We start from the raw sequence: 27,515 nt of genomic DNA on the forward strand, positions 1-27,515 counted from the left end.
GTTTGAGTGAGAGGGCGAGACAAACTTGGCGTACAATTGTTGTGCGTGGGTTGACTGCTTGATACAAAAGACAAAGACAGTAAAAGGGAGGTGGAGAAGTGGAACGAGGCAAAAGCCGTTATTAATTGCAGCTTAATTGCTTGCAGCTATTTATTAAGTTTTTGTTTAATTTATAAAGCGGACAGCGGACAACTACAGACAAATACATAAGTACGTAATATTATTTGTGCGTGTTTGTTTTTGTATTTCACTAGTTTTCATTTCAATTTACTGCACGTCAAGCACAAAAGAACACACACAGTGTGTGTGTGCGTGTGTGTGTGCTCTTTCCTCATTTTACATAGCTGTCAGTTTTATTGAAAATTAGCCTCCAGTTAATTTTGTATACCATTAAATTTATACATGTTTGCCTCGCTACCTTTCTTTCCTTTTCCCACTGGGCTTCTGTGTGTGTGTGTGTGTGTATATGTATATATATATCGGTCGCCTGGCGATCCGAAAAGTAATGCATGCAGATTATAACTTAAATATGAAATGTCACGCATTGACAGGCAGTTTTGAAAAGTGTGCAACAACAACAACAACAACAAGACATTAATACACCGACAAGTTTTACACCTTCGGGGCAACTGCGCCGCTGCCACTCCGTTTATGAGGCAGTGCCAAAGCCAAAGTCACAGTCCGAGTCCGAGTCCGAGTGGAAGTCGAAGCACCACCAGCATCATCAGAGCAGCCAACCACAAAAGGCGGCCACAAACCAGAAACAGGAATTGATGCGGCTCTCGCATACCCATCAATAAGCAAACCACAAAGGGTCTATACTAAATCGTAACTCTCAGAAATAGTTTATATAATAATTCCGTTGATTATGTTTCACTGGAATAACTAATCCAAGCTAACTACTCGTTTTACTCATTACTGAATTAAGCTGTTTCACAAATCTCTTGAACAAAACGAAATGCCTTTGTTTTTTCGACATTTCAAATTATCAAAATATAAAATATTTTCGCGATCTTGAATTTTCAATGATAAACAGTTTGAGGGCATTTTCTATAGGGCATTTCCTAGTCGAACATTCGTGTGGCATACACGCTTTTAGTATTTGCTTTGAGGCGAAAGTGTGCGCTTTGGGATGTGGTTATTCGGGCCAGATATGATAAGGGTCATGTAACTCTGCCCAGCCTGCTGAGGTGTGTGGCAGTTGGGCTGTGCCCCGAAATACTTGGTATGTAATCAGGCCATGTCCCTTCTTCAGCTGATATACCCCTGGCAAAGCGCTTACCAAATTTATCAAACTGCTGCTTAAGCAAAAGTCTTTACAAGTGCTTAACACGTGCTTAATTGGATAAGTGGAGCTCCTTAGAGTTTCCACTCGACATATTTGCAGATTCTTTTGAAAATCGAATCCAACACCGGAAAGCTATGAGGACATTGATATTCCTTGGGCTTTATTCGCACTAGGATCGTATCGTTCATATGTATATGTGGATAGTAATAGCAAATTAAGCTGAGGCCATCGATGAACCTGTCGAACAGTTGAAAGCAATTAAAGTCTGATTCCAGGTAGAGACTCTGTCACACTCACATGGCATAGGAGCAGCCCAGTTGATAGGTCTGCGGCTTTATAATGTGCGTAAAGCTATTATCGCCGACAATCTTATAATACTTGGTTCTATTGTATTCAACCTTTGTGGGGAACTTCAGTTCAATATGCGTCTCGTACCAGCTGCTCAAGACGTACGGTATGAAGTTTGTGGAGTAAATGTCCTTCAGAAAAAAGCTACTTCGTGCCACATCGATGTATTGGCCTCTAATAATTTTCTTAAATTTCCGTGCATCTGCATGTGCTGATAAATTGGATGTAATGTCACAGTCTATTAAGCGTTGGCAGTATTTGTGGTGGCGTCTGGCCAGCTCGGCCAGATTATTGTCCCAGGACATTTCCAGCATGTCGCAGCCATCCAGCTTTTTGGCCAGACGATTGCGCAATCCATTATGGCCAAAGAGCAATAGTTCCTTCATTTCACTGTTCTCCTTATCACGAAGATTGTAGATATTCATCAGCGAGGGGCAAGCCAGACGTTTGTCGAAAAACTCGAATTTGCCATCACAATTCATTAAATTATTATCTTCTGGCGGTATAAACAATCGATTTTCTTTAACTAAATCATCTGCGGTTACACTGTGCAAAAGCAGCTGCACACAAAACCACAAGAGCGACATTTTCTTATTCGAGTAGAAATGTGTTTTCAATGTGATTATGTGTCATAAATTATTTTGTTGTTGTGACATACGTTTGAAATGTAAATCATCTGTGAGACACTTTCGAAAGGCTTCTTAATTAACTGCAAAGTGAATTTAACTGGGTAAAAACAAAATTGAATGTCATTATCTTCATCTTTTGATATGCATTAGAATGTCGCCTAAAAGATATGTTACCGATAAGCAGATATATGACACAACTCTTTGATAAGACTTTATAGCTTTTTTTTGTTTTAAATGTTTATTGTATTGTATCAAAAATAGCATACCTTATACTTTGCCTTTTCTTATTAAGCTCTTCTTGCCTCTTCCTTAAAGTGTTGCTTGTATTGTTTAATATATCTTCAACTCATTCTTCAAGTATCCTCATATTTCCGTGCCTCCCTTTTCTTACCATACCAAATATAAGTAAATGCTTATACATATCCCTCATAATTATGATCAAATTTAATTATAAGTAAGGCAGTCAAGATGTAGATTTCCTACTTCACTTATGCCGCCTTTAACTTGGCTCCATCTATTCGCACACTTATTTTGGCCCACTTCTCAGCACACTTAACGCTTTAGTTGGGCTTGGCTACTGTTTAATTGTAAAGCTGGAAATGTTTTTCACACGTTTTCATTTTTCCTTTTTACTTTTTTGCATTGTTTGTTTTTCCATTTTTTTTTTTATTTTTTTTTTTGCTGTTGGCCGTTGACAGGTGGCTAAAATGCATTTGCACCATTTTTCAGCGTGCGATTTTTCGCTTCACATATGCAACAGCAACAGCGAGTGGGCGTGTGTGTGTGTGTCTGTGTGTGCGAGCCAGTGAGTGTGTGTGCTTGTGTGTGGGTAACACATGTCTGCAAATTGCTTTACTAACTGACTGACTGACTGTGACTACTGACTGAATCGACAGTTGTGGCTGTTGTTGTTGTTGTTGCTGTTGACGGCTCTTGGCTGCTGTTTGGTTTGTGTCTGCCAAAGTGTTGAGCGTGTGTGTGTGTAACTGCATTAATGTGAGCATATGCTTCGTTGAGTCAGCCGTTTTCCACAATAGGGCTTGCTGCTGCCGCTGCTGTTGTTGTTGCTGTTGTTTTTGTTGTTTTAGCTGTTGTTGTTGGCATAACATTACAGACAACTCCATGGCCATATCATGTACATTAATGTCCATAGCTGCCGCTGTTCACCGGTTGCCGTTTAACGCAACAATTAAACAAACAGCCGCGTGCAACATAAACACACACACACACGCACGCACACAGGTGAAAATGCCTTACTTCCATATGGCCGCATGCACTATGGGCGGCCTATGATGGACTGGGCGTGGCACATACTGGACGGCCTATTAAGTGATTTTAACACTTTGCGCATGAAAATTGCAAAAAGGCAACGCCGTTGATAATTATCCCTTAATTGTTTAATGAGCAGCACTTGAGCAGCGACCGCAGCAACAACAACAACAACAACAACAACAGCAAAAACTGAAGCATCCTGCAGGTTGTGTCAGCTTAATTAATGTCAATTTAATTACACCGATGCACACAGATGCACGCATAAGCCCTGTACGTAATAAGGATACAAAGTTTGTACTCACACATGTGTGAGTGCGCGTATGTATGTGTGTGTGTGTGGTGTGGTGGGGGGATTATAATGGGCTTAATAGCACACACAACTCGAGCTGTGAGTTCGTAAAAAAAGAAATTCATTATTTGAAGATGGAATTTAACTCAAATATGAAGCACTTTAAAATGATAATTCTCTTAAAGTCAATATTTTAATTTGATTAACCATTTTCCTTAATTTAAAATGTGTTTTTTTTTTAAGAAAACTTTTGGGAGAGATCTTGGCTCAAAGTATAAATAACTTTGACCCCAATCCTTCCAATTATCTAACCAAATTTGGTAGATGCCAATTTTGGTTAGAAATCTAATTTAGCCCGCATCTTGCATATGAAAATATGTACGATATTTTTAGTACAACGGGCATTTGTAAAATATAATTTATATTATTTAATTTAAATTTGTATTTTATTTAAATTTATAAACTATAGGTTTGAATTGAAAGAGAACTGGACTGAAACTTAAAGCAGGATTTTGGATCGAAAAACCACGACAATTGTTTATAGATTAACATAGACTATAACTATAAATAAAACAGATTATATTTAACCTTGTGATAATGCAATTAATACTAGGCAGGCTATTTGAATAGGCGATAAAGTTAATATTAATTTAGGGAAGACAGAATTAGAACATCCGAATCCCAATCCGTAGTCAAGCTCTAGTTAAATCTCATAAACTATTATTATTGTTGTCTCAATTTATAAGCTTTTCTCGTATTAATCTAAGTCTTATTTCCGTAGTTAATATAAATGTCTAAAAAAAAGACATCAGTCAGTTTTGTTTATTTGACTTTGTATCATTTGCACGCACTCTCTCTTTCTCGTCTATGTCTCTATTAGCCAGCTCTGTTCGGCTGATTAATGTTCAGCTGCAAACGAGCTGGGAGCTGGGAGCTGGGAGCCGGCTGTTGGGTACCGAGTACTGTGTAGTCGGGCTCTTTGGCAGTTGGAGCCTAGACCCCCATCAGTGGGAACAGAAATTGGTCGCTTGTCAGTGGCAGCGTCTTTTACCCTTTTCTCTAGTCAATGGCCAGCGGTCATGTGTTGTTGTTGCTGTTTTTGTTGTTGTTGTTGTTGTGTGAGTCCAATTATGATCAAATGTTGTTATTGCCGTTGCCACTGACGGACCAATCTAGAACCAATTCAATTATATTAGCCATAACAACGCGTTAAATTTATATATTTAGGAGCATTTCAGTGGTTTTTCGCATTTGTGCTGAGACAGAGACAAAGTATATATATTATATACATATATATATATATTAAAGACAAATGGCCCGCCATATACATACATGTGTATTTATAAGTATATAAATGTATATGTATCTGTGTGGCATATAAAATAGTGAATGTAATTTTATTCACATGTATCGCCTGCGGCCAATCCGTTTTGCCCCCTGGCCACAAATTGCACAGCGGCAGCAGCCAGCAACCCCGGAACCCCAGAGAAGGCGCACCTCGTTGCCACAGCCCAGGCCGAAACCAGCTGGGAATGTCTGTGTATGTGTAGGTGTGTGTGTGTGTTTGTGTGAGTGTTGTATGGCATATTATATGGCAAAGGCGGCAGAGTGCGGGGCAGAGAGTTGAAATCCATCATTGGCGCATGGCCGGCGGCAACATTTGGGTTGAAATATTATAATTACAAGCGAACGCCTCAGGGGCAAGGGTAGGTGAGGCGCTGTGGCAGCAACGTTTGCGAGCGTTGCCATCGCGTGCCTGTCCGTCTCGCCGTCTCTCCATCTATCTGTATCTCTATCTAACTGAGCTGGAACTCAACAAAGCTGCGGATATGGATACTTAGTTGCTGCTGCTGCCTTTGTTGATGTTGTTGCTGCTGCTGTTGTTGTTGCTGTTGCCATCGCCTGTCGCTGTGCGTTGTTCGGTTGTTGTGTTTACGTTGTGGCTGATAATATGGCGCGTAGTCGCAGCAGTTTGTTGCCTCAGGCTAGCCGCGTTGCAGCACGTTCGAGCTGCAACATGTTCGATGCAACCGAATTAACCAAACACAATTTTGGTGTTAGCCATGTCCTTTAGACAGCTATTGTCCTTGCACGTTGCCTGTTTGTTGTGCGAGTGTATTTGTGTGTGTGCTAAGTTTTTGTTGTTGGTTGTGTTTTGTTTGCTCAGGTGACAGCGGCGAACGGGAGGCAGGTGAATAACATGCAATGTAATATTTTTTATTGTCGTGGTTTTTGCGGTGTAGCAGCTACACCCTGTTTATAAACTGTATAAGGGGCATACTCACATTCTTGTTTTTAAATTAACAACTTTTGTGAAATGCAACTGAAAGACAACTTTAGACTTGAGCTCGAACCGAGTCGTCAAGAACTATTATTTTTCTAACTCCTGAGCAATTGATTCATGTTCGAAGCTTGGTTTATGTTAAGATATTATATTATATTTATAAGTATATTATTGTTTTAATAAATATCATAACCATAACCAATTACCTGCTCAAATAGATCTCCTTCGTTGTCTAGCTGTCCCAACACGTGGTATCCAACTTGCCCACTTGCCGTTAGAGCTTTGCCGCTTGTTTGGCTTGGTACTTGTTGCACTTGTGCGTGTGTGGGCGTGGCAAGCGAAGAAAAAACAATAACAAGCGGCGCCCACATTGTTATTTGAACAAGTGTTGAAGGCAGCGAAGTGGGCCAAAATGAGCTTCACATATGAAATTAGTCAAGAGCAACAGCAACAGCAACAACAAAGACAACGTTGACAAAAACTTGCAACACACACACACACACATGTTGCACAGCAGTGGCAGTGGCAGCTGTCTCCGAAATTACAGTGCATATATAGTATGTTATATGTACGCACATAAAGCATAATTTAAAAATAACAAAAAACTGGCCAACCTTCGACATCGGCCTATAATTATGTTTGGATATACGAGTCGAGTCGAGTCGAGTCTGTGGCAGTGCCACAATCACAGCTCATAATTGTCCCCGAAATATTTTGTTGGTGTCCAGTGGCAGTGGCAGTGGCAGTGTCTCTGGCAGTCTCTCTGCTGCTGTGGTTGTGGCAGCAGCTGCCAGGTGACAAGTCCTCAACGGACTTCAAGCCGTCTGCGTACCCTCATTATATGCAAAATGCCAAAATGCGGCCTGCAGCTACTTAAGTTTAACTTATTTTTAACTTCTACATATAATTTTTTTTTTGCTGCTGCCGCCGCTGCTGTTGTTGCTGCTGCTGCTGCTGTTGTTGCTGCTGCCTTGGGGCATTCTTAGTTGCATGTTCGACGCAATCCTTTTCCGTTCCAGCATTCAGAGTTCTGCAGCAAATAAAGAAACTGGTCCCATTCATAACTGGCGGCAATTTTTGCATTTTGCATTATATTTCCCTCAGCTCTCATTCCGATTCTTCGTCTCAGCACACACACTCTCTCTTTCTCTCTCTCTCTCTTTCTCTCTCTCGCCCTGTCTCTCTTACTCTCTAGAATATCAACTGTCAGTTTTCGAGCTCAAAGCGCCAGCGGGCTAGTTTGTAAATCATTAAAAATTATGCACACACACTATGTACACACATGTGTGTGCACACACACGCATACACACACATACGCTGAATCGAAGAGTTTTGCGAGAAGTTTTAGACAGCAATGACAACGAAAACTGGTTAGGAATTATTCAGTTTAATGGCAAATGTCACGCACAACTCAAATACTAGCTATATGATGAGTCGATTCTATGCATTTGGTTGGGATCATTTCGCAACTGGACTCTTATTTTCTGAGCTTGTCGTGAGTAATTGTCATCATATAATATCATTCTTAATGGCATCTACTTTTGGTAAGCAGATGTCAAAAATATATTTAAAGGAAGCTTAATCTGGGATGTTGAAGTTGAGCCTGTAGAAATTACAAGCCACGAGAGGTTTTATGAATTTGATAAACTTAACAATTAAATTAAAAGTAGAATGGATGTTAATAGTTTAGCAGCTGGTTTAACTTAAGCTAATGTTGAAAGTTTTGGTTTGGACCTTACCCAAGGTCCATTGTGATTAGTTGGCATATTGTGAATCCATTTCCAGCCACAGTTCATTTTGTAAGTAGCGCATAGATCCTGTTGATTCAGTTCAGGTCTTGCTCAGGTCAGAGTTTCTTTTTATAAAAGCAGTTTGGATAAGTCTTAGCCTTCAAGTGCTAAGAGCTGTCCATGAAGGAAATTAATGCTTTCCTGGATCTTTTGTTTTGTTAAACATTTTGAGAATACACATTGCTTTGAACAGCTGAAATAGAGATTTTCTAGATTTTCTTATTAAAGTAGATTTAGCATTTATATTGACCAGCTTAAAATAATGAAATGAGATTGAAACCAGGGCTAAGAGTATACCCAGAGTTTATTTTGGAGAAGAGTTTGATCTTATATCGCATGCTCCACACATAAGCGAAATGCGTAAAAGTTAATATATATTTGCAAATATGTTGAAGTGTAATGTATAATTTGTGAAATATGAGTATTGCCTTTTGCTGTTTTCGGTTTGGTTTATTTTTTATTATTTTGTTTGTTTGATATTTTTATATTTTATATATTTTTTATTTGTAGCTGCAGTCAGTCGTGCGTTAAAAATTAAACGCGAATTTTTCAGGCCGCGTTGGCAGCGCAAAAATGGCATCATTAAGTAAAAGGCCTAAGGCCAGGCATTGTAAATTTTATGAGCCTTTTTTTGTGTCGTTAATAATACAAAAAATATATATATGTGTTTACACACACAAATGTATGCGAACTGTGTGCGTTCGTGTGTGTGTGTGTGTGCCATATATAAATAATAATAATAATAATGATGCGTAAAAAGTGCGGAAATTCTCAGCCAACATATGTTTGGGGGGCTTTCAGGCGAACCATTTTCAGGCTCATCGCAACCATTTTCTGTTTGTTATTATATATTGATTAACACGCAAAGTGCACAAACCATGGCGGAAAAAAAAAACTACATACTTGAATAAATATGCATGGGGCAAGTTGGAGCGGCTGCGGGGCAGGGGTTGGCCGTTCTGTGGATTGTGTGGATTGTGGCTACTTTAAAAACCCATCAACAATTATTACTATGAGAGGAATACATCTGGCTGTCGACGCTGATTTTGTAGACTTGCCACACACACACGCACGCACACACTGACACATCGGCATTCATATGTGTGACCACGCCCACGTTTGCTCCCCATCCTCTACCCTGGAGCATTCCAAACAATAAAGCATAAAGCGCGCCGCGCACATTTTGTCGAATTATTTTGTTGCCAGTTGCTGGCGGCTAACTGCAGCAAATTGGCTTGAAATATTGGTATTGCCATATGTATGAGTTCTCTCTCTCTCTCTCTCTCCCTCTCGCTCTCGCCTGCTCTCTTTCTCTCTGTTTGCACGTACGAATGTGTGCGTGAGCTTGTGATTAAAAAAATATTTAAAATGGCAAAACCCAAAGCGACGTCATCGCAGCCAAAATAAAAATAAAAAGAAATGGAAGCCCCGATTTTCGCTCATATGTATGTAAAGCTTTGCCCCAAACTGAAAGCGTAGCCGAAAGAAGTAATAAAGGACGCCCAAGAGCGCGGCGAGACAACAAGATATCCTATAAAAATCTGCTCAATTGTTTATAATTCAATGTGGCACCTAAAGTGGGGCAGTGCTCATTGTGAGAGCTTAGTTAGAACTTTGGTTGTATTGTGTTTGAAAATTGATTGATAGCACAGACTTAGCATACCCTTCGCAGCTGGCAGAGAGAGAGAGTATAACAATAAATGGACTTCCCTTTGCCCATTTCCGGCCTACGTCCCGCTTTGATGCTCAAACTCGTTCCGGACCACAATGAGTGAAATGAGCGATAAAATTGCAACAATTTCCACTGGCAACGTCCTCGTCCGCCTCGTGCTCGTCGTCTCCCTCGTCCTCATCGTTGGCGTTAGTCGCTGCCGTGCCCCCGTTGCTCTGATAAAATATGAAAAATTGAAATGTCACTGGGCAGCGAACAATCATTGGAATCGCTCACATGCACCACACAGACACACGCACACACACAGAGAGACAAACATGCACCCACATATGCAGCTCGCAGTTGTTGTTGCAAGTTGCAACTTGCAACAATGGCCACTTGTATGCAAATAGCGCAATAATATGAAGTATGTACAAAATTAATTTCGCCTGCGGCCCAGTTGCAGCTCGGTTAACAATTGCCAATGAAAAATGATGTGACATAAATGCGTGTCGGTATGGCGGGGCGGTGCGGGGTTCTGGTAAAGAGAATTGGTTTTTGGTTTGGGTAGAAAAGGGTTGCGGCTTGTGACTGGGCGTTGTTTTGGGGCAAAAAGTTGGCACTCATTTTAATTACAGCTGCCTAACTGCACGCCCTTCTGTGCTCCGCTCGCTCCCTTCGACTCCCATTTCAGATCTCTCTGTCTATCTCGCTCTCTCTCTCTCTCTCTGTCTATCTCGCTCTCTGGCTGTTTTGAAATTCGCCCTGCGGCGTATTTATCACAAGTTTTTCTTTGCACAGCCTTGGGCCAACTACGAAATATTTCAGCTGCCCGACGTAGTCGCCGTCATCGTCTGGATTTGGAACTGGTTCGCCTGAGGCGTTGTTGCCAGCGACGTTTCTGCTGCTGTTTCTTTTGCCAACGCGTCAAAGTCTCTGCGACGCTGACGCTGGCGCTGGCGCTGCTGCTGCCGCTGCCGCTGCCGTTGCCTATGCGCACAAAGTTTCATTTCGTTTTGAGCCTTCCGGCGGCTACAGCAGCGTTCTATGCTTTGTCATTAACACAAACACATACACACACACACACACATACGCAGAGAGTCAGAGCGAGAAAGAGAGAGAGAGAGAGAGAGAGGGAGAACGCGCGAAACAAACGCACATGTAAAGCGCAAAAACGGAAGCTGTAGCCGAAGTCTGAATCTGACTTTGACACTTGCAACTTATGCATATATACATATTACAGTGCATAAGTATGCTATATATTAATGATCGTAAAGGTCAGGAGAAATATACCTACTACAAATTGATTAGCTTCAAGTTCCTCGAAAAAGTGATCTTTAAATATCGAGTGCGAAGAAGTTAAGACATGGATTTTACTTAAAAAGTTATTAGAGTAAGATATAGTTGCGATCTTGAGCTGACAATACATATATATTATATTATGACAATATAAATATATAAAGTGATACACTAACAATGTAATATATTTAAATATCACATTTAAATAAGTTCCCCAAACTCCGTTTCTTACTAAAATCTCAATTACATTTCTTGCTATTAAGTTAAGTGTTGGTAGCTTAACATTCACGATTGGAATACTTAATGTTTGGTATGCATAGGTAAACATATATTTATGCACGCATTTGTATGTTTGTCGTTGCATTGATTACCCATCAGAACAATCAAAACTGTCGCCATTTCACACGCCACACGCAAGTCCAGTTATAAAGTTAATTGCGGCAGCTTAGTTGCAAACAACAACTGAAACAGCAACAGCAACAGTAACAGCAATGGCAACAGCAACAGCACTTAAACCGGAAATAGACTATTAAACGTTCACATCATGCAAGCACACACACACACACACAGACGCACACTCACACACACACACACTGAGACACTTGCAACTGGCAGTCATATGGTGGGAAAAGTCAGCAGCAACAACTAAACAATCGTTTGTTGTAGCCACTTGTGTTCTCTCGCTCTGTTTCGCTCTCTCCCTCTCGCTCTCTCTCTCTCTTTCCCTTAGTGTCTCCTGCTGATGCTGCAGCTGCTCTCTCCAAGGTCGCCATTTGCTAAAGACGTCAAACGTCAAACATCAAACACGAGTTGCAACTCAAACCGTGCTCGCACACAACAACGACTTACAACACGAACATTCTAATAAGCTAATGTAAACAACAAATTCAAATTAGTTGATTTGAATGCTTGATTTAATTGCTGCTTAAACATTTACTTGATTTCTTTTATTTTTAATTTTTTGATTACTCAAATGATAAACGAAACGAAATTAAATATGATAAGGAAATTTAATTTGATCATAAAACTATTTTAATTGTGACTAGTTTATGTGTCAGGTTGGTTAATATTCTAGTTAGACACATGCAGATATAAAAGTAGAGACACGATTCTAATTAGACATTCGATTCAAAGCAAAGTTTTACCGAAAGAAAAATTTGAAAAATACAGAAAGAAATATACATATATCAGCTACAAATTTCCTTCAACTTACTTATAGTTAGTTTTATATTTATCATCTAAATACAGATCAAGCTATGTTGTTGCTAAACAGCCCAAGTGTATAAAGGAACCCTTGCAGTTGGCATAGCCTCTGGGCAAGTGTTTTGGCTTGTAGGCAACATGTTTGAGACCGAGTAAAAACCAGTTGGATGTCGAACCACGATTCAGTTCACAGCGAACGCTCGGCGCGAATGCAAGTCAGGTAAAAAGCAATTGAAAGCCGATACAGAGATTAGTAGGCAACAAACGGCGGGCGCGACAACAACCGGAAACCGGAAGTAAACATTTTTAGTGATTTGCAGTGTGTGTGCGGCGCCATTTTGCAATTAGCAATGCGTTCAAATTAAAATTTAGAAACTTTAGAAGCGGAAATTAAATGCTAGCTAAACAAAATCAATTTAAATAAAAAAAAACAAACTAACTCTATATAAACTAAAAGAAAAACGTTGTAAATTTGTTGTCTACACGCGCTGTTGCATATAAAATAGTTAAAGTGCATTTCCTAAATATACCGACTTTTTTGTGAGTTCCATTTGCATTGTATGTGGGAGTGTGTGTGTTGTGTGTGTCTCTGTCTGTGTCTAGGTCTATGTTTGAGTGTGTGTGTGGATTGTGTGTGCGTGTCCTTAAGATGCAACAGTTTGATTTTGATTTGTTTTATACCTAGCCTCAATGCGTTTTTTTAATAAATAATTTTGAAATATTTCTAATTTAAATGTATGCAGGATTTTGGAAAGTTGCCCAGTGGCAGCTCTTGAGAAAATATTTTTATTTCTGTGTCAAATTCATATTTGTTATGCGGGCGCCGTTGGGCTTGGTTCAGTTAAAAGCTATTTGGTAATGATCTTGGCAACAGACTTAAGTACTAAAATCTGAAACAATTAAGCAAGAAATTGTCTTTATTTATGTTGCGAGGAATGATCCTGCATAATTGTATATCTACATTATGCAACTGTCAATTATTAATGTAATATTTAATCTTAGCACCATTTAATAACACATATATTTCTGTTTACCCCCTAGAACTCCATTTGTTGCATTGGATCAACGATCACCATTGACGGTGGAGTCCTCCTGCCCCAAACGGTGAGTAAATCTCAATCCAAACAAAACAGAAAACCAGAAAAATCTCTCATTCGCGCTCTCTCCATATATATCTCCCTCTCTGTCTGTCTCTGCAAGCCAATAAATTAGTTCAAAAAAGATTCTGTAATAAACGAATTTTGAGCACATAACCGAACACAGGCAACGGCTCCGGTTGCATGCCACAGAGAAACCTCTTTAATTTTTTTTTTTGGTTTCCCCTTTTGTTTTCTTTTTTTTTTTGTGGCTTGGGCCACACGCGCCTCGGGCTCAACTGATTTTCGTCTCTCCCACAACTGCGGCACATGCACATGCCACGTCCAAGTCCAAGTCCAAGTCTTAGTCCGTGTCCGTGTCCGAGTTCGTGTCCAAGTCCGAAAATTGTGTGCCATAAACGCAGACGTTTTAAAAATTTGATGCGCCTCAAGTGCTGCTCGGCCCGCACCAAAGGAGAAATAAACAAAAGTACGAAGAACAAAACAGAAAAAAATAAAAAATACAAAAAAAAAAAAAAAAAATTGTACCACGCCGCGGGCATTTTTCGACAAACTTGGCCCGCAGCTGAGTTATGTGTGTGGTGTGTGTTTGTGTGTCTGTGAGTGTGTGTGTGTGTGCGCCAAAAGATGACGATGACGACAAATGAGGAGGAGAACGGCGGCGCGGTGCGGATAGGTCGCATTATTTTTTGTTTTACCTTAAAGGCTATAAAATACATGGGCTGAGGAAGCTGTTCGTGTTGCCGGTGGGACATGAGGGGGCGTGAGGGGTGCTGCGATTGACCAGTTGTTGTGATTGTGGCAGCCAAAACTAGGCAGCGGGCATGGCCAAAATGCCCGACAGGCTCCAGAGCCCACATGCAGCAACAGCAGCAACAACAATAACAACAACAACAACACCAAGTTGCAAAGTTCAAAGCATGGCCAAAACCAAAATCACATTGAAATGAGGCAAGAAAAAAAAAAGAAGAACTCAAAGGCAGCCGCAACAAGAGACAAAAGAAGTGGCAGAAGTTTTGGGCGACCTTCGACAGACGCGACACTGCGACAACTGCTGCCAGCTCTCTTTCTCTCTCTCTCTCTCTCTCTCTCTCTCTCTCTCTCTCTAAATATCTGTCTTCCAGTATTTGGGGCAAGCAACTGGTTTAAGCTTGAGCGAAGGCGGAATCGCTGGCAAAGTCAAAGTCGTTTGTTTTGTGGCACAAACGAAGCGTAACGTAACGTAACGTAACGTAGCGTAGCTGTGTGGCTGCCACACGTGCTACTGCTGCGGCAGTCGCCGCTGCGTCTGTTGCAGCCACGAAATTTGTTTTCTCAATTGGCAATTTGTGCGCGTTGTATTTAAAATACATTTACATTTTGCCCCAATCGCGAGTGATTGCCATTACAGGCCAACAGTCAAAGGATGGCTGGCAAATGGCAAATGGCGAATGGAAATGGGAAATGGGAAATGAAAATGGGAGTGCATTTGAATGCCCATTCAAAATGCTCTTGTTGCTGCGGCTGCAACTGCGGCTGCTGTTCCACACAAAGCGCTTAACGCGCTGTGTGTTAATTAAGCTGCAATTGGGCATCATTAGCAGCAACAACATTTGCCAACATTGGCAACATTGCCAATTGCCAGTCGACAGGCGAAGGCCAACAGGCAACTGACTTACAGCCAACTTAGCTCGACTACGAAATGCTCTTGCTCTTCAGCTAGTATGAATAACTAAACTAATGGGGGCAACAAGCTATTTGACATTTCAGATTTAAGTTTTCTTTCCAGACCGAAAAGACTTTAAATATATTTAACTAAAGATTAATGCGAAACTTTGTGAAACTATACAAAAAACAAGTATAGATGTGTTTTGGAATTTTAATTTCTTACCCTAAGCACAAATATTTTATTAAAAAATAAATTATTTTTTTTAAGTCCAAATTCCGTAATGTAAAAATAATAGTGTGCATAATTTCTCAGAAATTATATTTACAGCAACATTTTTAAAGGACTTATGGCTATAATCTAAATATGCAAAATCTTTCAAATTCCCATAATATTACAGCTTATGAATTAATTTAATTAATATTTAATTCTTCTTTTGAAAACTTTGGTTAAACAAATATTTGTTACAGGTAAGCAAGTCCGTCGCTTGGTAGAACAATATTGGAATGTTTATAAAAAATAATTTAATAAATTTGTTTATGCAGGCATACGGGGTTCCAAGTTCCAGCTTGTGGTTTTCTTATAAATATATATAATTTTTTAAATTTGTAATACAATGCGGCAAAGAATTTATTTAATTTGTTGAAGTATATTTTACTTATTAGCCATAAAAGTATAAAGTAATTTCAAAGGCATGCTAAATATATGAACCAATTTAAAATGATTAAGTCTTTATTTTTCTGGCGTCGGACCTCGAGACAGCTAAATAAATATGTCAAAAATGAAAAGGTCGATATTTTAATAACTACGCTAAAGTGAATTCAATTCATAAATTTATACATACAAAAATATATTAATTGATATAAGTAGCAACCCCTTAAAGCTTTTCCCTTTTATTAAATATTTTGGGAAATTCTAAGTACAGGCTGTTTATTGTAGCTGAAACAAAATCAACATATCTCGGCACACATGATATATACCCTCCAAAGAATTTAGCTTAAAGGGTATAAGTGAAAAGGCAATTGTTGCTGCTGCTGCGGGTCGCTGCACCTGCGCCTGCATTTGTTTCACTTGCTGTCGATTTGCTTTGTGTTGCATCTGCTGCGAGTTGTTGTTGTTGTAGCTGCTGCTGCTCCTCTTGTTGTTGTTGTTGTTGCTGCTGCTGCTGTTGTAAATGCTGTTATTGCAATATGCACTCGCAAATTGCGCCAATTAGGAAATGCGCATTGGCTGCTGCCAGTGGCCAGTTGCCAGTTGCGAGTTGCCCGTTGCTGACTGTTGGTTGCAGCAATGCGTTGCAAGCAGTATTTGCCACTTGAATGGCTGCCGCATGCAACTGATGCTGTTTGAGCTGCATTCAACTGGAAGCATTGCTGTTAATTTTTATGTGCACTTGATTAGGCCCCAACGAATAAATGAATGAATGCCGCAACAGAATGAATGCACTTTTCAATTGCCCAAATTGAGAGCCTAATTCAGTCGGGGCTTTGCATTTTCTAATAGTTGTCTATAGTTGTTGCTTTAGACCCAGTTTTCCATTATCAATCGATCAATCAATCATTTTTTTCTATTTTTGCTGCATATAATTGACTTTACCTATGCACAATGCGGCGTATGCGCAATTTTTTGTGTGTCTACTTTGTTGCTGTTGCATGTCTTCTTCCTCTTCTTCTACTGCTGCTGCTGCTGCTTTACTTGCAATTCAATTTTTGAAGATTTAGCTATAAAAACACTTGAGTGTGAGTGTGTGTGTGTGTTGTCTGTGAGTTTTGTGTAATGTTTGCTCTGCAACGCAGGCCAAGCAATCGCATGTTGCCAGCTCTTCAGCTCCTCAGCTATCCAGTTAAGTTCACATATATAAACATATATCTATCGCTATATAGCAACTGGCATCTGCCACATGTGGCATACTCTGGGCCTGCCACACACACACTCACATTCATTTCGTGCAGCTTTTTGGCATATGCAGCGCAATCGTCGTTTTTATTTAATATTTTCTAATAAATTTTTCAAAGTTTATTTTTGAAAGCCTCGCAGCGTTTTAATATCTGCTACACTCGACTCGACTCGACTCGCCTCGCCTCGACTCCAACTCAACTTTTGCCACACACACACACACATATACAGCGCATATATTTGTACAATTTGGCACACACACACACACACACGCGCAGACATTCTGCAACTTTTGCTAGCAAATTTTCATAGGACTTGCGACTGATTTCCCATATGCGCCGGCGACTCCCTGCAACAGCTGCCTCAACGGCAACGGCTTCAGTTTTTCGTGGCCTTTTGTAACTTGCTGCTGGCTAAGCAGAGCAAGAAGCAGCACAAGTTTTCTCATGTGCTGCTCTATGTGTGTGTGTGTGCGTGTGTGTGTGTGTGTGCAACAAACTGAATCCTGCTGCTTGGCTCTGGCTTTTGCTTTTGGCTTTTTGTGGCGCCTCCCGCGTCCAACCAAAAACACAAAAATAGAAAAAAAACGAAACAAAAAAACTTTTTCATTTGCCTGCTCATCAGCGTTTTGATTTTGGCCGCCAACTCCAGTTGCCAGTTGCCAGTTGCCAGTTGCCGGCTCCCCAGTTGCCACAGCTGCCCCAGTTGCCTGCTCCCCAGTTGCCAGTTCGCAGCTTCCACTCGACACTTGAGGCATTGGATTCTTCTTAAAGTGTCCTGCGGCCATTTGCGTGATTTGTGTGGGTGTGCGTTCGTGTGTGTGTGTGCGTGTGTGTGCGGGTTTGCAGTGAAGCATATAGGAGCACTTTGTGTTTGTCTTGCCAACATACACAAACCTGGCCCAGACCTGCCCCAGCACTGGGCATAGAACTGCCAGCCCTTAGCTACCTTTTGCCCAATCCAATCCCTGACCAACCCCACCCCCCCAGCCCCTGCCCAGCTGCCCACCTTGCAATTGGCCTTCTGTCTTGCAACGCCACTAATTGAAGCGCATTTTGGTGGCAACTGTTGTTGCAACCAGTTGTTGCAACAACGCGATAAATGCGCCTCAAATAAGCGCCCGCCATAAGTTGCATGCAAAACTTGGCGGCATCTACTTGGCTTAGCCACAAACACAAGCCCTCCTCCCTCCCACCGCCCCCTCATATGAGCTAGAGTGAGTGCAGCAGGAAGATGCAGAGCGAGGGCGGAGGCGGCGGCGGCGGCGCGGGGCGTGTCGGGGGCGGTTGCCAGCCAGAAGAGGAGCCAACGCTTGGGCCGGCGGCATTTTAAAATTGAGATAAGGTTTTGCCTCGACAAACTTTCGTTTCTGGCACTGGGAACTGGCTGAGGATTTGGTTGCTGGGTTTGGGTTTTTGGGGCTTTGGGGGTTTGATTTCTTCTTCTTATTCGCTTGTTTTCAACTGTTGTTGTTGTTGTTGTTGAGCTCTGTTTTATGCGTTGTTTTATGCTGCCGCAGGGAGCCGCAACTTAGGTATGATATCTTTAAATGCAGACACACACACACATGCACACTCACACATGTGTGTGTGTGTGTGTAAGCCAAAACGGACACCCAACTTACCTCTAACCAAAACCCAAAGTTTTCTGTGTGTGTGTGTGTGTGTATGTGTATTGTTTTGGGGCAACATACACAGAACAGAAAGCAGAGACCGGAGCCGGAGTTGAGCGTGGAGTCGCCTTGTCGTGGTTACAGCCAATGCTTCATGCTCTTTTGTTGTTGTTGTTTGTGCCTTTAGCGCTGCAAGGATAAATGAATGAGGAGGCGAACACACACACAAACACACACTAATACACATGCAGCAGCCGCCCTAGGAGCCGAGCAATCCACACTCCACCCTCCTCGCAATATGACCATACCCAATCTCCGAGCACCTTTGCTCTATATGAGAGCTGCTCCTGCTTCGACTGGGTCCACCTTGGCTTGGCTTGGCTTGGCCTGGCTTGGCTTGGATTGCCTTGATGCTGGTGTTGCTTTTGGTTTTGGTTTCGTTTCGTATCCATCCATGATTTCCGCACTAATTCCAAACGATCGCCGCTGGCGAAGACGAGCGTTTTGCCCTTTTTCGTCGAGCTGCTGCATACACTAGAGGTGTGGTGCGGGGGCGTGGGCGGGGGCGGGTGCGGTTGCAGGTCGAGCATAGCACAGCACAGGACACACTGTCTGGCTGGCCTTTGTGTGCGGAAGGTTGCCTGGCCGCAGGACATTTTGTAGGGGTTACATAGTCAGCGTCAACGTCAACGTCAACGTCGTCGTCGTCGTCAACCTCTGATGCTGCCTCTGCCGCTGCCGCTGCTCTGCCGAGGTGTGTATCACTGAAGCTGTGTGTTGATCTATGTGTGTGTGTGTGTGTGTGGGTGCACTTTAGCTCATTTCTTGGCTTTTGTTATCGCTTTTATGTGGGTTTTGCGCTGAGGAGGCGGAGTGAAACAAGGACCACAGGACTAGAGGACTACAGCCAATTGCTGGGGCGCCCATGTCGCATTGAGATTGAACAGTTTGCCGCTGAGGGGCACGGCGACATACCAGGCTGGCCAGGCTGGCCAGGCTGGCCACTGCTGTTCCAGCTCTCTAGCCGGCGGCTACTTTTGTCTATGCTACGGACTCTGCAAAATTATTTGAGCCCGAGGCAGCAGCAACAACAACATCTGCAGCAGAGGCAGCAGCTGCAACTCGATAGTTTTGGCCAAAATCTGAACAATGCCAACTAATAAGCTGTCTTTTTGCACAGTCCAGCTCTCCCTCTCTTTCTCTCTTTCTCTCTCTCTCTCTCTCTCTCTTTCTCTCTCACTCTCTCTCTTTGTCATGTGTAAAACGAAACTCAATTATGTCCCAAAATGCTAAGCAATATTCATGTGAAGCAGAGCTGAGTTAATGGCAATGCCATTAAAAGGCAAACCAAAGATGTCAGTCATCAAGATTCCAGCTGACAGGCTATACGAGAGGGGGTCGAGCGAGGGGGGGGGGGGGGTGTTGGAGGCATTGGCAATGCAAGGGGGCGTATTCTAGTAGCCACAACAACGCCCACTCGAAATGCAAATGCAGCAGCAGCTTGACAGGCACAGGCCAAAGCATAGGCCAAGGCACAGGCTCAGCTCTTTTAGACGGCAACAACAGCAGCAACAACAGCAGCAACAACAACAACAACATTTGGCAACAGCAACTCTTCAAAATTTCATGCTAAACTGAAGTGTAACCAAAGGCGTTGCAAACAGCGTTTGCCCTCTTGCTTCCACGCACACAGCAGCTGCTCAAGCTCGCCCTCTCTCTCTCTCTCTCCCTCTCTTTCTCTCTCTCTCTCTCTCTCTCCAACTCACGCTCTGGCTGCCTGCCTGACTGTTGTGGTCCCTGCTCGGGCGCATAGAAAAGATAACGCCTGGGGCGCTATTGGACTAGAATAGGTTGCAAAACTGCAAAGCTGCAGTGTGTGTGTTTGTGTGTGTGTGTCTGCCTGCCTGTGCTTATATACAATACCGTTAACAGTGGGTGGGTGTGTGCATGTGTGTGTGTGTGTGCCTGCTGCACCTGCTGCTGCTGCGCCAAGCAGCCAGACTGCCAGCCAGCCTGCAACCTGCCTCAAGTGGACCGCAAAGCAATTGAAATTGAATTGTTTTGTGGCACAGACCTCCAGCTGCAAGCTGCATATGTGCCGCTGCCGCTGCCTCTGCGTCTTCTTCTTCTTGTTGTTGTTGTTGCTGCTGTTGTTGTTATTGTTGCTGTGGCATTTAAGCCATATTCATTGGCCATGTTTTATTGAGCGCACTGCTTACGCTTTTATAATTGTTGTAAATTAATAAAAATGTGAAACCCACCAACGCGAGGCAACTGCACACACACACACACACACACTCGCACACACACACACCCACAGAGACTATGAGAATTACCCGGCGGACATTTTCTTTAGCAATTCTTTTTTTAACCCTATTTTTTTTCAACGTCGCTTTGGCATTTTTTCGTCTCGAATACGAATACGAATACAAATACTCGTACTCGTAGTCGTATTCGTATTCGTACGAATGCGAATGCGAATGCTCATGTAGTTAAAGTTAATCAAATCGTAATTACCCGAGCCATATAGCCCAAGGGCTAAAAACATTTTAAAAAGCAAACTTGTTTAGTAAATACGCTCAGCTCAGCTGGAACAAGATGCGGGCAGGGTGCCAGCAGGGGCAGGGGGGAGGGGGCAGGGTCATAGACTATAGAGTAAACTGCATGCAACAACTAGGTGTGGTGCGGGGTGTGGAAGGGGGAAGGGGGAAGGGTAGGGGTAGGGTTAACTACCAACTGGCAATTGCTCTGTGGCCTAATGCGCATAACAGACAAACAAAATAAAAAATGGATAAAAAATTGGTTAAAAAAACGTTTCAGTCACAAGTCGACGACTAGCAGATGCCCTGTAAAAAGCACTTAAAATATTAACAACTTAAGCTTTGTGGGTTGAATGTAGAGAGGGGATTGAGAGATTCTTATAAAATAAAATATTATATAGATTTAATATCAGTAATATATAATAAGATTCAATATTCCTTACTGCAGAAAATATGTCCAAGTCGGCAAGCGAGTTGCCATAGGAAAGATCCGACAATAATAAAGACTTTTGTGTATAAAAGTTATCTTGTTCTTAAAGAAATCTTAACTCTTTGTTTTTCTATTAAAAATCCAGTATACTGATATTTGCATATTTCTTTCATAAATTAGGCAAAAGTTGTGATTCGTACCATGATATTATATCCACAGTATAGACGAGTAGATATGTGTTTATTATATTCAATGAAATCGAAATGCATGTAAAAACCTATTATACCCTTTGCAAATGTGTACAGGGCATTTGTCTGCGGCCCTGCTAACTGCATGCAATTGGCAAAGGCGAAGGCAAATACGAAGGGAAGCGTCAAAGGGGAAGGTATTTAAGCGCCCGCCCGACCGCTAGTCCATTACTGCGCCCCCTTCGCCCCGCCGCACAGGTTGATTGAGTTTTATTAATTTGTTGTCCATGACGACTGCTAATGATACGACAGCTAAGCGAGCTGCTGATGAGAGAGGGTAAGCAGAGAGAGGAAGGGTGAGACGGGGAGAGGCTTGATGCGATTATTACGCAAAACGCGTTGGCCGCTTAGCCGTTGATTGTGGCCGGGCTTACACATTGCGGATACGTCATGTGGGGCACACACAGCTTGACATGTCATAATTAGCGTGCGTGATGCCGCGACTGCGACTGCGACTGCAGCCTGTGTTGCATGCAGTTTTGTTGCACGCGCTGGCTGCTCCCTCGGTTCAGTTTTGTTGCCATAACGATGCTCAAATCAACGTGATTTTCGTGTGAAAATCGAGGCGCATGCCCAGCGGTCAATTTGACTGTGCAGCCAAATCCAAAGCCACAGCCCTCCTCCTCCTCCTCCTCCTTCCGCTCGCTCTTCGCTTTTTTTTTTTTGCTGTCGTGGCTGCAACTCCAGCTGCAGGCAGCATGTGTGCGCTCGCGTGTGTGTGTGTGTGTGTGTTGTGTGGGGGTTCCAGCTCTTGGCATAAGTGAGTTAAACGCAATGAAAAGCCAAATATTCCCACACAATCATATGAAATACTTGGCGTTATATACAAAACTCTTAACCCTGCTGTGCGAGGCAAATGCCTCGCAGCCATTTGCCTGGGCCATTTGCTTTGTCACGTTTGTTGTGCCCTGCTTACCCCTCCCCCCCCCCCCTGACCCGCTCCACCTCTCTGCCTGTCTCTGTAATCGAGCTGCAGCCAATTTCTGTTGGCCAAATTGGTTCTCATGCTGCGACTTACATAAGCTCATCAAGCTGTCCCTCACCCCCCCCCCCCTCGCCCCTTCCATGCCGAGCGACTGCCACTAATTTGTCTTATTTAACCTCATTTTATTGTAGCAAAAAATGCGATATGGATCGAGAGCGCGAAAGAGATGCAAAGGGCCTCGAGCCGCGCGATTTATCCTCCACGGGCCGCATCTATGCCCGCAGCGATATTAAAATCAGGTAAGCGTCTCCTCCCGATTCCAATTTTCTGTGCAGTTTATTTTTTTGTTGGTTTGGTTTAATATAATCTATTTTGGCACGCCCATGCCGGCAGCGCTTCGCCCACCGTTTCGCCAACGATCTCAAATTCCTCATCGCCCACACCGACGCCGCCCGCCAGCTCCTCTGTGACGCCGCTGGGCTTGCCCGGCGCGGCGGCGGCTGCCGCTGTGGCCGCTGCCGCAGCGGCTGCTGCGGGCGCCGGACCTGGCGGTGGCGCCACGGCCGGGGCCAGTTCCTATTTGCACAACCACAAGCCCATCTCGGGCATACCCTGTGTGGCGGCCGCGTCTAGGTATACGGCGCCGGTGCACATCGATGTCGGCGGCACAATCTACACGAGCTCTCTGGAGACGCTTACCAAATATCCCGAATCGAAGCTGGCCAAGCTATTCAATGGACAGATACCCATTGTGCTCGACTCGCTGAAGCAGCATTATTTCATCGATCGGGATGGTGGCATGTTTCGCCATATACTTAACTTTATGAGAAACTCAAGACTATTGATTGCCGACGATTTTCCCGACCTTGAGCTCTTGCTCGAGGAGGCCCGCTACTACGAAGTGGAGCGTAAGTATTACCCACCTTCCCCTCCCCCTCCCCATCCATTACTAAACACATTTAACCTGTTGCTAATTTGAATCCCCTTCTCTCTCTCTCTCGCTCTCCCTCTCTGTCTCTATGTCTGTGGTCTCTGTGGCCCACGGCAGCCATGGTTAAGCAGCTGGAGAGTATGCGCAAGGAGCGCGTTCGCAATGGCAACTATTTGGTGGCGCCACCCACACCGCCAGCACGTCACATTAAGACCAGCCCAAGGACTAGCGGTGCGCCCGAGTGCAATTATGAGGTGGTCGCGCTTCACATCTCACCGGATCTGGGTGAACGCATTATGCTGTCGGCGGAACGGGCGCTGCTCGACGAGCTCTTCCCGGAGGCCAATCAGGCAACGCAGTCGAGTCGGAGCGGCGTCTCCTGGAATCAGGGCGATTGGCGCCAAATCATCCGCTTCCCACTCAACGGCTATTGCAAGCTCAATTCCGTGCAGGTGCTCACACGGCTGCTGAACGCCGGCTTCACCATCGAGGCCAGCACCGGGGGCGGCGTCGAGGGGCAGCAGTTCTCCGAGTATTTGCTGGTGCGTCGCGTTCCAATGTGATAGGCTCCATGTCCAGGTCAACGTCAGCGTCAACGTTCTGGGCACTGTGTAATCGTAATCTTTGTGCGAGTTGCGCACTAATTGCTGCCCTTTAGGCGGCTCTTGGGGGTTTTCCACGGGGCGGGATGGGGCGGGCACGGGCACAGAAACGGGGGCGGGCGGGCGTTAAGCAGCACGATACGGGGTGCGGGGTGCGAGGTGCGAAGGGGGGAGCGGTGTTTTTTGCAAACAATTTCTAAAATCCAAATGTTATTTAATGTTTATATCAAATACGTTTTTGCTGGCAGTCAACCCACACAAAGAAACAACCCTCCCCATCCACCCAACCACTCACACACACACACACACACACACACACACCCACACGCACACATCATATTCGTGTATTTCAATAGTATTTTAGGTAGAGCCCAGAGCCCCCAGCACTGATTTGTTTATGGCCTAAGTTCGGCATATTTAAAATAGTTTCTGTTTTCTTTTTTAAGTACTTCCAATACGGTTATAATTAAAATACTTTCGGTTATTTAATTGCTTAAAAAAAACTAGCAAGACAGACAGTTATCGAGAATTGTCTTAAAGCATAACTTATAATACGACGCACACATATGTAGCTATCAAAAGAAAACAAAAATCAAAGAAAACAAGTAAGTAAAACAAAAACAAAAACAAAAACTATGCAACTATATTGATTAAACTCAAAGCAATAGTTTTGTAGTACATAATTGATGTAATTGAACTTTTATGAATGTAAACTATGGATTAACTTTTCAATATACATACATATGCAAGTACATATACATACATACATACATACCGACAAGTTATACAATATGTGCAAAATATAAAAAATACTCAACCAAAACAAAACAAATAAATAAATTTTAAAAAACAGTTTGCGACTACTTCTAGCAAAATCCATTGAATTGTCTAATTGCGTATATCAAAATAAAAAAAAAGATAAATAAATACAAATTATTTAAAAATAACAACGTTTTATTTAATTCAGTAACGGTTAGAATTTGATCAGCGCCATCTACCGGTCAGTATATTTGCACAGCGCCATCTAAATCGTATAAACTGTTTTCAGCAGTTCCTGGAGAACCAATAGTTCCAAATCACAGCAAAACTCGCTTCAAATCTTCCAACAATTAAATTCGGTTTTTAATAAAAAAAAAAACCAGGCACAGAAAAATTTAATTAAAAAAAAAATTAATTGCATACCCATAAGGTGCAAAAATGATGACTTGCAAGTTTCTTAACAGTCCACTGTTAAATAGCAGTTGCAACTGTTATTTAACAGTTTACTGTTAAGTATCTGTTAGTCAACAGTTCAATGTTAAGTCACTGTTAGTTAACATACCACTGTTAACAGCCCCTGCTTAATGGGGGCGTCAGGTTTGATCGGAAATTTGGCAAAAATACCAGGCGAACAGAAATGACCAGCAGGTAGCCGTACAATTTTTGTGTATAAAAAATTTCATTGCATACCCAAACGGGGCGTGCTGAAGAGCAGCTGGGTGCATAACGTCATGCATCATGATCATGATCATTTTGGGACAAATGGCAAATTTTTTGATGGCAATCGATAGTCGGGATCTGTACGAGTAGAAAGAGGTATATCATTCCGAAATCGGACTGAATTTACTTGAGATATTTCTGTTTGAAAATTATAATTCTGAAATTGTTCCAAATATTACAAATTTTGTCCAACCTTGTTGGTTTTGACATTAATCGATTACAATGGACTTTAATATTCCACAATTCCCAAAATAGGGCTTCATTTTACTGAAATAGTACATTTAAAAATTCCACTGGGGAAATTCAGCTGGTGCCTCAAAAATCAGCTGAAAACCAGGCGAACAGAAGTGAGCAGCAGGTAGATAACAATTTGTGAATAAAAAATTTCGTTGCATACGCGGAAGGGCAAGCCGTTAAATTTAAAATTCAACCAACCGCCTATCTCAAATGCACGTTATATTTAAAAAAGGTTAAAAGGTTCTATTTAAAATTCTTTGGCTTTGAAATGCAATTAAGAAGGACGTAAGTTCATTAAACAGGTGAGAAAATTGGCATTGCTGTATATACCAAATTGATCATAAATAGGCCGCATTCTCTTTGAAGCAACTGGCCAAATCGTTCTAACTGGCAGCAGTTGCCTTAAATTAATCATAATTAAGCATTTATTTTAAAATCGTTTTATTTACTCGTATATGCGTAATTTTGCGTAGGTACTTGTAAACTAATTGCAATTAAATTAAATTAAATTAAAATTTATACGCCAAATTGTATATGCAGAAATATGCGTACAGTTAAGCTGTTAATTATTGTATACAAATAAGTATTATAATCGCATTGATTGTGTATATTATTTACATATATCTTTGATCAATATAAAATAGACTAAAAATCTTAAGATTATGTTTCAGTTTCAACCTTAATGTGCCAACAAATTTATCGAAATCTTTAGGAGAATTGCATAATCAATGCATGGCACGCTCGGGATTTATTGTTTTGTGTTTGTTTGTTTGCTTATTTATCGTTTTTGTTTTTTTCGCAATTAAATCTGAACTATTTATCGAATTGATTTTGAAACTAGGCCCCAAAATTGTGTAAAGAAATAAGATCTGTGTGGCTAGCATAGAATTTAACAGTGGCCTACGAGTTTGTTCACAAGTAATTTAAAAAAATCTTAATTATAGAGAATCGCCTAGGAACTATATCACAGTTGGAGACTATAAACTAAAAGCCTATAACTCGTATTAGATATATATTTATATATATATATAATGTAGATAGATTGATAGATAAGATATTGATTGACTTTAGCTTAGTGGGGCGCCGCATGCAATACCGAAAAACCTGAACACAAGCCAAATGGATGAACTTGGGTTCAAGTTTCATGCTTGGTTTCTTCGCAGGGCGTCTAAGAAATGCACTATCGGTGTTTTGTTCTCGTAATTACATTGAATCTACAAGCGCTATTAAAAAAAGTACACAACTAGAGTTAAGTATCTAGAGTTGTTCTTAAAGGGGGGGACTAAGTACGCTAGAGTGTTATATCGAGAGACTATACAATTATTGGAAGGGGGAAGGGATTTATACAACTACAGACGAATGGGTATTGTTTTTGTATCTATGATAACAGCATTCAGAAGGCACACATCAGAGCAACTGCGTCCGCAACTGGCAACCGACAACTGGCGATGCCTTCCACAAGGCACTTGGGTACTACGTGGCAAGATTGATATCCAAAGTTAACTCATTTCTTCTGGCAGTGTGTTCTCTCTCTCTCACTTTCTCTTACTCCCTCTCTCTTTCTCTCTGCGGCTACACTCGCGTCTCCGTGCTGCGACTGCGCAGCAATTGGAGCGGCTGCAGCTCCCGCTGCGTATCATTGTAGTACTCATGGTCGGAGCTGGTGGACTCGCTGCCCGGCATTTTCACCTCCATGGTGCCGGGCACGCCCGCAACGGGTATGCCAATTGTCTGTGTGGGCATCGGCGCCTCCCCAGCGCTGAGTGCGTTCAGCAGATACTCTGGATTGTCGACGCTCACGGGCACCTGGTTGTGGGACA

The 27,515-nt window shown here is 42.3% G+C and overlaps 3 protein-coding genes across 6 annotated transcripts in view; 1 reads left to right on the plus strand and 2 right to left on the minus strand.

The window, feature by feature from the left end:
* The window catches only part of twz (BTB/POZ domain-containing protein twz), a 32,348-nt gene extending 8,293 nt beyond the window's left edge, over positions 1-24,055 (plus strand). The window contains exons 1-5 of one of the 3 annotated variants that reach the window (XM_064686977.1): positions 12,259-12,273; positions 13,095-13,157; positions 22,638-22,745; positions 22,840-23,354; positions 23,495-24,055. In XM_064686977.1, the coding sequence (XP_064543047.1) occupies positions 12,263-12,273; positions 13,095-13,157; positions 22,638-22,745; positions 22,840-23,354; positions 23,495-23,940 (1,143 nt within the window). In that variant the 5' untranslated portion in view covers positions 12,259-12,262 and the 3' untranslated portion in view covers positions 23,941-24,055. Of the gene's footprint in view, positions 1-12,258; positions 12,274-12,295; positions 12,594-13,094; positions 13,158-22,637; positions 22,746-22,839; positions 23,355-23,494 lie in introns of those variants that run through there. The other 2 variants (XM_064686979.1, XM_064686978.1) reach the window with 2 other exon arrangements.
* On the minus strand, positions 529-2,296 carry LOC135431651 (glioma pathogenesis-related protein 1-like). Its single transcript, XM_064686890.1, has 2 exons — positions 1,586-2,296; positions 529-1,525 (listed from the first exon to the last, which is right to left on the minus strand). Exons 1-2 carry the CDS (start codon positions 2,221-2,223, stop codon positions 1,360-1,362), a joined length of 804 nt encoding a protein of 267 aa, XP_064542960.1. The 5' UTR covers positions 2,224-2,296; the 3' UTR covers positions 529-1,359.
* A 2,064-nt stretch (positions 24,056-26,119) lies between the features above and the next one.
* Positions 26,120-27,515, minus strand: part of Egfr (epidermal growth factor receptor) — a 45,345-nt gene continuing 43,949 nt past the window's right edge. For both annotated transcript variants that reach the window (XM_064686422.1, XM_064686421.1), the window contains exon 6: positions 26,120-27,501. In XM_064686422.1, the coding sequence (XP_064542492.1) occupies positions 27,268-27,501 (234 nt within the window). In that variant the 3' untranslated portion in view covers positions 26,120-27,267. The remainder of the gene's footprint in view (positions 27,502-27,515) is intronic.

This window comes from Drosophila montana, unplaced genomic scaffold, assembly GCF_035044405.1.
Source record: "Drosophila montana isolate Dmon_TW-CO22-7 unplaced genomic scaffold, ASM3504440v1 contig_3200_1, whole genome shotgun sequence".
NCBI classification, from domain to species: Eukaryota; Metazoa; Arthropoda; class Insecta; order Diptera; family Drosophilidae; genus Drosophila; species Drosophila montana.